A 12,651-nucleotide genomic window follows, 5' to 3' on the forward strand; every position below is an offset into this window, starting at 1 on the left:
CCCCCCCCCGTCCCCTTCTGGCCACCTGTGCCTCAATTTTATTCCACAACTTCAAATCACCTCTCCGTGAATCGCTACCTTATCGTGGTGGAGGGGTTTGTGTGTCCCAGGGATCAACCAGGACAGCCCTACAACGTCCAGAGCCTTCAGGAACTCGGGGCGGACCTCATCAACACCAGGGGCTCTGCCACCAAGGAGTTGTTTAACTGCCTCAGTGACCTCGCCCCCGGAAATTGGCGGGTCATTCCCCTCATCCCCAGACTGCTTCCTCCTCGGAAGACGTGTCAGTGGGATTAAGGAGGTCCTCGAAGTATTCCTTCCACCGCCTGACAATTTTCTCAGTCTACGTCAGCAACGTCTAAATAAGGGAGTAAAGAGCGAACGGTACATTTTGCACACATTGGATGACATAACTCCCAAGTTACTTTGGATGCCTCCAGTGGGTTCTGGCAAATACCACTGGACCCCGGCTGCCAAAAACTGACCACGTTCATAACTCCCATGGGCAGGTTTTGCTTCAGATGCCTGCCATTTGGCATAACTTCAGCACCCGAGATCTTCCAGCGGCTCATGAGCACCTTGCTCAAGGGCCTAGATGGGACTGTCGTCGTGATGGACGACATACTGGTTTTCGGGGCTAACAAAGAGGAGCATGACCAACGTTTAGATGCAGTATTACAGACAATCAGGCCTTAAGCTCAACAGGTCCAAGTGCCACTTCGGAAAGAATAAGCTACAGTTCTTCAGTCAAATCATCAGTGCGGATGGTGTGAAACCTGATGATGGCAAGGTGGAGGCTATTGCCAGGATGCCCAGCCCCACCAATGTAGAACAACTCAGGCAGGTACTTGGATTAATAAACTATGTTGGAAAATTCCTGCTGGGCCTGTCCACAGTGCTGCACCCCCCCTCCAACCTACTCAAGAAAGAGACTGTATGGGCGTGGGACGAGCCTCAGGAGCAAGCATTGAACAAAGCAAAAGCAATGCTCGTGGCTGCCCCAGTACTTTGTTATTATGATGCAGGCCGACCAACAGTTGTCAGTGCGGACGCCAGCAGCTATGGCCTGGGTGCTGCACTGTTACAGGACCATGACGGGGAGTTACGGCCCGTTGCTTTTTGTTCTCGCACGCTCACAGACGCAGAGAAAAGATATTCGCAGATCAAAAAAGAATGTTTAGCATCTGGATGCTACCCATCCGAGACAGACAGCCAGGTCAAGGCATATGTGAGCAACATAGTGACAAGCAAACCTATCAAGTCACATAAGTTGGAGGAAATTCGTAGAGCTACACAGAGGGACCCAGAGCTTCAAAAAGCAATCATCTTCATCAGACAAGGGTGGCCTCGGAGAATGGCAAAGAGCTTACCACTGCAAGGCTTTTATGCAGCCAGAAACCACCTTTTAGAATCAGATGGTCTAGTGCTCTACCACAATCGCATTGTAATTCCCACAGCACTCAGACCCAGTGTCCTTTACCAATTACATGAAGGCCACCAAGGACTAACTAAATGTAGAGAGCGCACAAGATCAACAGTGTGGTGGCCCAACATTGGACTTCAAATAACACACAAGGTGAGGACATGCACCTTTTGCAGAGAGCACAAGTCTACACAGCGACGGGAACCCCTCGTGACTACTCCTCTGCCCAATGCCCCCTGGCAAAAGATTGCAGCTGATCAGTGCGAGCTCGAGGGTAAGAACTTTCTTGTTGTTGTTGATTATTTTTCAAGAGACATTGAGATTGCTTCCCTTACTACAACAACCAGCAGACAGGTCATTAACAAGCTTAAACACATGTTCGTTAGATGGGGCATCCCATTAGAACTGGTCAGTGATAATGGGACGCAATTCACATCATCAGAGTTCCAAGACTTCAAACTGAGTTATGGCTTCACCCACACTACGTCGAGCCCTCATTACCCCCAGTCAAATGGAGCTGCTGAAAGAGCTGTCCAAACGGCCAAGTACATTCTCAAACAGCCTGACCCCTGCTTAGCCTTAATGAGTTACCACTCTACACCAATTGCAGCAACCGGTGCAAGCCCAACTCAACTTATGACAGGACATCAAATCCGCACCACCGTCTCAGTACTTGAAAAGACATTGCTGCCCAGTCCAGTCAATAGGGACACGGTGTGCCAAAGGGATGCTGCAGCTAAGGACTCTTACAGATTCTTCTATAACAGCAGGACATTCAGGCTCGTCCACTTCCTGAGCTTCTCCCAGGCCAGGATGTTGCAGTGAAGCTTGACGGGCTAAAGGGGTGGACGACTCCAGCCAAGGTCACCAGTAAGTCTAAGGAGCCGAGATCCTACTTGGTGGAGATGGCGATTGGGACCGTGACTCGCCGTAACAGACGACACGTTCAGCCTGTCCTGGGCACCGCTGATCCTGAGGAACAGCAGCAGAGCACTGTTCCAGCTACACCGACTACTCCAACTAAAGGGGCGGCTGCTTCCCAAGAACCACCAGTAAGGCAGGCGTCGCCAGGCCCTGTCTGGGGTCTCCTCTCCACCCTACCACACCTGTGAGAGTGACTTCCAGGGTGCGGGAGATTAAAGTACCTCTCAGATTCAGAGACTGAGGACTATCTCCTTTCTATGTTCTAAGGGCAGAATAATCCCTTATCAGGACTGAGGGTAGTCTACCCCTGTGATGTCCTGCGTTCTGACAACACTGTTTTATGGTTAAAGTACTTTTGTTAAAGGGGGAGATGTTGTGAAATCTGTTTATGTTGTCCTACTAAGGCTACAATGGGGTGGCCACTAGAGGTCGCTAGAATACTGTGTGTGTATATGTTTTCAGAAAATTGATGTAGCCACATACAGTGCTACTACAGTTCAATAAAAGCGGTTCGTGCTTGAGAACCCTGTGTCTTATTGCCTCCAATCTTGACAGTGGTAATGAACGTTTTATATTTGATGGTGTAAATACACACCACACGTAATGCCACTCATGAGCACCTTCCTAAATGTTAAATTTTTTTTCTTCATTACTTATGTTATTGCCCTTTTTTTCTTTTTTCTTTTCTCTTTTTCAAATTATGAAAGGGCGTTACAGTTTGTATAATACCCTGTTGGAGAGGTTCATTAATGGTTCAAAAATGTATCCTTTATTGCGGGCAGCATGCAAATGCAGGTTTGCAAAAGTTTGAAGTTTTTTTTGGGGGGGGTAGCCTTTTTAAGGCCCGTTTATGTGTTATGTGTTGTTTTGGTGTGGTATTCGTTCTGTATTCACTGTGTGCACCTACTGTGCTTTTTTATCGTTTAAATTGGGCAAACACCTATATTTTTGAATTAGATAGTTCTGACAAAGAGTAAATTGGACCCTGTCCCAGATAATGATGACGTAAAAATTATGCGTTGGAATGTGAAGGGTATGAACCAGGCAATCAAGAGAAAAAGGGTTCTTTCTCATTTACAACATTTTGGGGTTGGTATTGCCTTCCTACAGGAAACCCACCTCAGGAATTGTGATTAGTCTAAAATTCACAAAGAATGGGTGGGCCAAATGTTTCATTCGCAATTTAATTGTAAAGGCCAAGGAGTGGCTATACTCATCCATAGAAAAATTACTTTCATCGTATCAGATACTATCTTGGACCCTAATGGCAGATATGTGATGGTTGTGGGAGAGCTGTCTCAACTTCGCCTAGTATTGATCAATATTTACGGTCCAAACTTTGACGACGAGAACTTTTATAAAAATATGCTAAGATCTATTCCTAATCTGGATAGTTATCATTTGGTTATGTCTGAGGATTACAACCTGGTAATGGATTCTGTTTGGGATCGCTCTTCCCAATCTTTACTTAGACTGTCTAAATCCGTGCAAACAATTCAGTCATTCGTAGAGGCACATAAACTTGTAGACCCTTGGAGATTTAAATATCCCACTAAAAGGGAGTATTCGTTTTACTCTAATGTGCATAAGTCATTTTCTAGGATAGATTTTTTTCTTTTGAACCCTACTTTACTGAGTGATATTACAGACTGTAAATATGATCCATTTGTCATTTCTGATCATGCCTCCGGTTAGTATTAAGGTAACTCCTCCGACTCTGAGGACAAAGCGAACATGGCAGCTGGACCCACTCTTACTGGCTGATTCAGACTTTGTGAAGTTCATTACAAAACAAATAGATTTTTTTCTACAGGTAAATAGGACGGATGGCATCTCAGCTTCGACCCTCTGGGAGACGCTTAAAGAGTATCTCGGGACAGATTATCTCTCATTCTGCTTATATGAGGAAGAAGAAGTATAGGAAGATTGAGGAGTTATCCTCAGAAATCAAGACCCTGGACGGACTCATATCTGGTTCTCCGACTGATTTAATTAAGAGGAAAGTGGCCTTACAACTGAAATTGATCTATTAACTACCGGCCCAAGCAGAGAAGCTCATTTTAAAATCCCGTAGTAGATTGTACGAAGAGGGAGATAAACCATCCAAATTAGTAGCTAGCCAGCTCCGCCAAAAAGCAGCATCCCATGTTATTTCACAACTTATCTTATCAGATGGCTCATCAACTGAGGATCATCAAGCTATTAACAAATATTTTAGAGAGTTTCATGCTAAATTATATTTCTCAGATTCAGCACCATCTCAAAATAAGTTTGACGCTTTTTTTTTCCAATCTGAATATTCCTATAATTGACTCTGACTCGAAAGAACAATTGGAACAAAGTCTGACACTGGAAGAAATTAAAAATGCAATAATGTCCCCTTCAGAGTGGAAAAGCCCCTGGTTCAGACGGGTTGCCAATGGATTTTTATAAGAAATTTATGGACAAACTTGTCCCTCTTCTTCTCTTGGTTTACACAGAAGCAATAGAGAATAACATTCTTCCGCCTACGTTTCGGCAGGCATCTATTACACTCTTATTAAAGAAGAATAAGGACCCCTGAGATTGCTCATCCTGTAGACCAATCAGCTTAACAAACTGTGATGGCAAAGTGTTCTCAAAAGCCATTGCACTCCGACTTGAGAAAATTCTTCGTCATATTATTTCAGGGGAGCAGACTGGGTTTGTCCAGGGTAGACAATCCTATTTTAACCTGAGACAATTGTTTAATATCATCTATACTGAGGCTGATACTCCATCCCCAGAAGCAGTAATATCGCTTGACGCCAAAAAGGCGTTCGATCGGATTGAGTGGGATTATCGTTTTCACACACTTTGGAGGTTTGGTTTTGGTCCTAACTTTATTCATTGTATCAAGCTCATTTACACTAATCTGACTGCTTCAGTCTATACCAACGGTACCTCATCAGAAGAGCCACTTGCAATAGCTCTTAGAAGCAATAATAGTATACAAGGTATCTCGTGTGGTGGCATAACTCACACTGTCTCACTGTATGCGGACGATTTGTTGTTATATGTAACAAATCCAATCACTTCTACCCCTGAAATCCTCAGAGTCTTACAGGAATTTGGAAGCATATCTGGATACAAACTAAATTTAGCTAAAAGTGAATACTTCCCCATTAGTAATAATGCAGGAGAATACCCCAATCTGCCATTTAAGTTGTCTACCGAGTCCTTTACATATCTGGGTGTAGAAGTCACCAAATTCTATTACAGTCTGTTTAACAGTAACCTCACTCCTCTATTGAAACAGTGCAAACAAGATGTTAAAAGATGGTTTATTTTACCATTATCTCTCATTGGGAGAGCTAATCCTGTAAAGATGAATATTGTGCCAAAATTTCTATATTCTATATTTTCTATATTTATTTCAGGCGTTACCTGTTTACATACCACTGTCTTTTTTCATGTCATTTAATCGAATGGTTTCTTCATTTATATGGAATAATAAAATGTCTCGTATAAGAAAATAATTTATGGAAAGAACAAAAAATATAGGTGGGCTCTCACTGCCAAACCTGCACACATATTATTGGGCGGCGAATCTCAATACTATCATACTATGGCTAAAGGACTGGAATGATCAGATCCCTGCATGGCTACAGATTGAAAGGGTCACAAGCAGGCCACATTCACTCCCAGCTTTACTCTGTGCACCCCTACCACCTCTAGTTAATAATGTTAAAGATAACATAATTGTTACTCAATCGCTATGCATTGTAAATCAGCTTAAAAAACATCTGGGTGTCATCTTTTTCAACCATCCCTAATGGACAATGGCTTCAAAATTTGGTACGACAGGGGCATTCACAGTATTGAGGATATGTATATTAATGATACGTTTGCTAGCTTTGAACAACTATCTAGGAAATTTGGTCTGACTAATAACCATTTTTTTTGCAATACTTGCAAATCAGAGATTTTATACGTAAAAAGGTTGCTAATTTTCCTACTTTCCCCCCTCCTTCCTGTTTGGATTCTATACTAAGGGTCAATGAGATGAAAAAAAGCAGAATATCATTTATTTACTCACATATTATGGATAGTTGTAACCTGTCTATTTCATACATTCGAGAACAGTGGGAGAATGATTTGGGTGCCCAGCTGTCTGACGAAGAATGGGATATGGCTCTTACCAGGATCCATTCATCTTCTGTATGTTCAAGACACTCCCTAATACAATTCAAAGTGTTACACAGGTTACATTTTTCAAAAGCTAAACTAGCAAAAATATTTCCGAACATAGACCCATCGTGTGATAGATGCACAGACTCCAGCTACTTCCCTTCATATGTTTTGGTCCTGTCTGAAAATTGCTCCTTTCTGGTCATCATTTTTTGAAGTCATCTCTAAAGCCTATGCCTATAACATCTCGCCTTCCCCCTTGGTGGCAATTTTTGGTTGTTTCTCTGGTATAGCGACTTCTGTTCCCCCTGCCCATTTACAGAGAGGGTCATTGCCTTTTTGTCATTATTAGTGAGACGCCTGATTTTATTTAAATGGAAGTCTACTACTGCTCCATCACACCACCACTGGATAAGGGATGTTATGCAAAATGTCAAACTGGAAAAAATCAGATGTACTCTCAACGGATCCATCAGCAAATTCCACACAACATGGGACCCTCTGTTAACATACGTCAACAATCTACGTGGTCTGGAACTGGAACCTTGAATGTTTTTGTTTGCCCCAGAACAGTCCTGTAAAAACAATTGAGAGGTGCACCGCCCTTTGTGTCTGTGTTTTTGTTTGTTTGTTTCCCTTTTCCTGTCTTGGTATTATCTGTCTTTATGATCTGTGGGGATTGTTGTTTTGTGGTTATCTGTAAAATAATAAGAATGCCATGTATGATAATTGGAAAACTACAAATAAAGTGTTAAAAAAAAAGAAAAGAAGCAACACTTGCACCTGAAATTCTTTTTTATGTGTGCTCAAATTTTTTGTATGTGCGCTCAGAATAGTGGCACAAAAATAAGGCCATATAGAACCACCCCTGATAATGAACATATATAATTAAAAACAAACTCATACAGACAAACTGAATCACTTCACATGTAACTCAGTGTTTTCTGCAGAAAAAAATAAAACCTTTAGCCTACCTTGTGTACGTTTCTGCACTGGTAACAGAAATATCAACCTTTCCGCTGACTAAATTGGTTTATTAAAATGTACTGAAACACACAAAACATTCATAAATACGCAGCAAGCCTAAAAAAAACTGGACAGTCTTCTATAAAAGTGCATAACGCCACAGCTGCTGAAACTCACCGTCACAGATATTGTTGTTATATAGCGTAGGCCGTAAGAATTAAAATCAATATGTCAGAAACCGTAGCAGCACAAACGATAATTTTACCTGCACAAATCAGCACAAACGAAAGACTAAAAACGTAGACCATTTTGGAGCAGTCTGGGGGGGATGGTGACCTTTGAATAACCTATAAAATAAAGTTTAATATCTCAAAAACCAAAGCAGCACAAATGATAATTGTACCTGCACAAATCTGCAAAAACAAAGCACTAACCGCTCTAATGCCTCTCTAACGCCTATTTGCCTTTACTTTTCATGTTGGTTGGTGGGGGGGGTCAGCTTCACTCTGGCTAAAAAATCCCCTCTTGCCCCCTCCAGGCGGTCTTTATCCTTCAAGTTCAGGTCCTCTACCAGAGGTCTGGGAGCTTGAAGGTCCTGCGCAATATCTTTTATTTTCCTAGGACTGCGCTCTTCTGGACAGAGATCTCCAATGCTGTTCCTGGGATCTGCTGGAGCCACTAGCTTGCGGGTCACAGCACTGAGTGCTCTGATTACCACTGGGACCACTGTTACCTTCACCCTCCAGATCTTCTCCTCTCTGAACCCTTAGTACTTCTCCAGCTTCTCGTGCTCCTTCTTCCTGATGTTGCTACAGCCCTCTTCTTCTGCATCTCTACCACCACTATGTCCAGTTGGTAGTGTAGATTCATTTAAAGTAAATGTATGGCTATTTTTACAAACACTGTTATAAAATAGTGAACACCAAGTCACTTATCAAAATATCAAGTTTAATGTCTTAAATCGTTCAGACAAAAAGCCTTGAAAGTATCAACAAAAAACAGAAAAATGGAAACAAGAAAAGGAAAACAATCCACCAACAACAGCCTCATACATAAATATAGTACCAACAAAAACATTTTAAAACTCAACCCTTGCACAAACATGTATAAAATACAACGTGCAGTGAAATACTGTATTTACATATATGCATTAGTTCAATTTTCTCATCATAGATTGGGCTTTGCCCAACTGGTGAAACCATTACATACAAACACTTTTGGTGAATGTACAGCCTGAGGAAAGAAAACTCACAAACACAACAGTCATGTCTTGCTCACTAATACAAATTGCGCAAGGGTGCACTGCTTCTTGTCACAATCTTCCTTATACTATAATGAAAACATTCTTTCTATTACTGTGCTTCCGCTTACTGTTGTCCTATAAGAAGTTAAAGTAGACAGATAACTTGTATCTCTTCTTATATCCCACTGTGGGTGGTATCACTCAGTGGTTTGCCCTCTGATAAATTAATGATGACTAATCAGGTGGCAGTGTGCGACAGCTGCATTCTGTCAAGTGTTGTTGGAGCACTGCAGTGTCTTTCTATCGTGGTTTCGATACCACAACATTCGTCATCTATTCATAACTACTTAGCTATTTCATAGCTTCAGGGAATCTTATAAAATTGCAACAGAAATTTAAAAAAGCAAAGTTGTTATTTTGAGGGAATTGTTTTTCCAAGGGTCAGTTCAATCATCTTTATCTTTCATTGTGCCAAAGTGGAACATAAATAGTAACTCATATCTGATATTTATTACTTTGGTAGAGAGGTAAATGACTTCCGTGGTGCCTTTTGCACTAAAGTGAACTCAGTCTAGGCAAACACTTTCAGTTTTGGAGATATATTATGAATCAAAGAGGCATAAATTCCACATTAGAACAGTGGTAGACTGAGAGACTGTTTGAGTCAGACTGTTAATGCTAAAATTATATCTATATTCATATTCTTCAGTGTGTAGAAAATTTGTAAAAAACAAAAAACAACAACAACAACAAAAAACCAACCAAAAAGCAGTTTCTGCTGAGAGCTGTCGGTTTCTCTCCACTAGATGTCACTAGATTGCAGCCAACTGAATTTTGTTTTCTTCTCTTCCAATTCAAGTACCTAATGGTAGCTATGGTGGCTGCTGTAGGACAATAAACTCTGGAAAAAACTAAATCAACAACTCAAGATTAGAAGAAGATTAGAAGAAATCTGCACTGATGTATTTTATTGGACTAATTCTAAGTTTATGAGACTGCATCATAATTACATAATAATCAATGTATATTTATAAGCACAACACTTTTTCTGTTAAGTAACTTAAAAAATTACTGGGTGTATATTGTGAACCGACCCTTTGAAAGTAAACTCTGGTGGAACCCTTGAAATAAATTGTATTTTTAATTAGAGCTGAAACCAGCAGCTCTTAGTTAACTATGCAGATAACTCAAACAGCCATGAGACTATGCCTACACTCACATTTAAACATATATAAGAAGAATTACATTCACTGAAGGTTAGAAATGTGGGGGGAAAGTAGGCACACAGGTTAATCAAGGGAAAAGAGATAAAGATGAAAGCAAAGCATTTTTAGACCCAGGTATTATGGTGTCACTGTTTTCAGTGGTGTCCGAAATTACTTCCTCATTTACTTATAATCATTAATCTTCATTCTTTTCGATTACATTTTGAAAGGGCTTCCAAACTCGTGAGCAGAAGTGACATCCCTGACAGAACTTAAAAGGTTTCATCTGCTGGTTTTCATCTAGAATACAAATTTTGGCTAGTGCATGCATAATATCCGATCTTATAGGAAATCTGTCAGAGCTGCATCTTTCATATCATATTTTCAGTCAATTTAACAAGCTCTCACTGCCTAACTTAGTGATATGCTGATGGCAGTGATGTCTCAGGCATTCATGATTTTCCAGTGGCCTTAACCAAAATAGGAGTGGACCCAGGAGACAAACAGGAATGTTGGAAAACAAGTAAGCAAATAGAAAGATAAGGAAACAAGATCATAGATAAAGATGGAAATGCAGGACCCAAAGGAAGCCGTCAGGAGATGAGGCACAACAGGAACAGGCCAAGGTGAATCAGGCAACATCCAGAGAAGAGGAAGTTGAAGACAGAAGAAAAAGAGAAATGCAGTACATTGCAGACTGTGATAAACACTATCACGTATCAGAAGAAAAAGTAAAGATAGTGCCTAATTTGCCAGTTAAAGCAGAAAAAATGCATTTACTTGATACATTATTCATTCGTTCCTCAAAACAAAACAGTAGTCACATTAAAAACAGTCTAAGTATGTACATATATATCATTTGATCATCAGCAGGCCAGCTTTACATTTTTCACATTTCTTTAAAAAACACTATTTACAGCATTTTTGTTGACTGATGGTGTAATGGTTCCTCTTAGCTTCATAAAATTTCAAATTTTTCTGAAATGAAAATGTAGATTTTTATGAGCAATGACTAAAATAACAGGTAAAACATTTTGAATGTTGATGTTATATAGTGTTGTGGGTTGGTTCACCCAGATTATGAATTTACTGTCAGTCCATGACACTTACTCTGTTGTTTTCCAGTGTCCAGGGTGAGAAAGCCTGCGGTTGAGTTTAGGGAGCCTGTCCAGCATGCCTGCTAGCTGGGTGAAAGGTGGCCTGTCATCTGCCGTAAGGGACCAGCAGGCAGACAGGATCTCCTGTTGGGACGGTAGGTAACAGATAGAACATGGTAATTGGTTGGTAATCAAATTTTAATCAATATGAAAAAAAATATAATATAAATCAATATTATACTTTACACGTGTTGCTATCCAGAAGATGCCTTTTAAGAAAAGATTTTGCTTATTTCAAGACAATGCTAAACAAAATTTGTTGAGACCTGAAAACATTTGATGCATGCTGATGAAACTGAAATTTTACAAATTTATGCCTTTGCTTTCTTTCTTTTCTTTTCTTTACTTTTCTTTTTGATGTCCTCCGAAACCGAGTTGCTGCTTCAGCTACCCGCCTGAACCACATTTAGTTTGGCCTTTTCCTCTGAAGTCCTACAGGCTAATCCAACCTGATAGGACTCCTTTTCCAGCTTGATGGCCCCATCACCTCTGGTGCACAATTTCTGGTTCAGGGATTACCACCACGAAAGCCATCAACCACTTAGGAGCAACAGCTTGAAACAAGTTCTTGGCGGACGAGGTTCGCCGTGAGTTCCAAAAGCCTATTGAAGCTGTAGGGCTGTCTTGGTTGACACGGCTCTACAAACATCGCATAGAATTGTGGGGTGGTGCCTCTATATTGGCAGACTGGGGTGGCGGTTCCTATCTTTAGGATTGGGAACCAGAAGGTGTACTCCAGTTACAGTTACAGCAGTTACACTCCTCAGCCCCCCTGGAAAGGTCAATGCTATGGCACTGGAAAGAAGAGCTTGTCTGTTAGTTAAACCTAGGATACAGGAGGAACAGTGAAGATTTCATCCTGGTTGCAGAACACTGTACAAGCTTTTCAAACTCTTAAATATATTTGGAGGCAGGTGAGAGTTTGCCCAATGAGTCTACATGTTTTTTGCAGACTTGGAGAAAGCTTTTGCCTGCATCCATTGGAGTGCTCTCTGAGGGCCGTCTGGTCCGTAACTATGAGCCATTTGGTCTCTGTACAGCCCATGTGTATCCTAGAACCGGATGTTGATGTAGTGGAGAAGTACAAGTAGCTGGGTATAACATCAACAACAGTCTAAACTGGGAGACCAGCACAGAAGCTGTATAAATCACATTGAACAACTGTGTGGCAAGGAAAGATGTGTTCGGTGTTTTATTTCTACCATTCGCTCTTACAACACTAGTAATGTCATTATGCTGTGCTGCGTTGATGTTGAAATGCAATACTTATGATTATTATGATGATTATTATTAATACTGCTGTTACATCAACAGCATTTCCCACATTGGGAACAAAGAAAATATATATTGTAAATTGTTGACAGTTACCAACAGGGTCAGTTTTTTCATAGACATGATCTTCAGACTCACCGTGACCTCCTTGCCCAGATTGGACTCTAACAGCACATTCTTAATGCCATCATTACGACCCACTAGCCAGATTATAGTTTCCACAGGCTGGTTGGTAATTGGCCAGTCTCGCATCTGCAGCTCATACCAGATTGTGCTGGAAATGACACAACATCCTTTCATGTACTACATTCT

The 12,651-nt window shown here is 41.0% G+C and overlaps 1 protein-coding gene across 5 annotated transcripts in view; it reads right to left on the minus strand.

The window, feature by feature from the left end:
- Positions 1–7,114: 7,114 nt before the first annotated feature.
- LOC146504641 (kinase suppressor of Ras 1-like) overlaps positions 7,115–12,651 on the minus strand; it is a 62,845-nt gene continuing 57,308 nt past the window's right edge. For 4 of the 5 annotated variants that reach the window (XM_085130757.1, XM_085130758.1, XM_085130761.1 and 1 more), the window contains 3 exons: positions 12,478–12,613; positions 11,021–11,151; positions 7,115–10,380 (listed from right to left, as the gene is read on the minus strand). In XM_085130757.1, the coding sequence (XP_084986883.1) occupies positions 10,299–10,380; positions 11,021–11,151; positions 12,478–12,613 (349 nt within the window). In that variant the 3' untranslated portion in view covers positions 7,115–10,298. Of the gene's footprint in view, positions 10,889–11,020; positions 11,152–12,477; positions 12,614–12,651 lie in introns of all 5 variants that reach the window. The other variant, XM_085130759.1, reaches the window with a different exon arrangement.

This window comes from Neolamprologus multifasciatus, chromosome 14 (genome assembly GCF_963576455.1).
Source record: "Neolamprologus multifasciatus chromosome 14, fNeoMul1.2, whole genome shotgun sequence".
NCBI lineage: Eukaryota > Metazoa > Chordata > Actinopteri > Cichliformes > Cichlidae > Neolamprologus > Neolamprologus multifasciatus.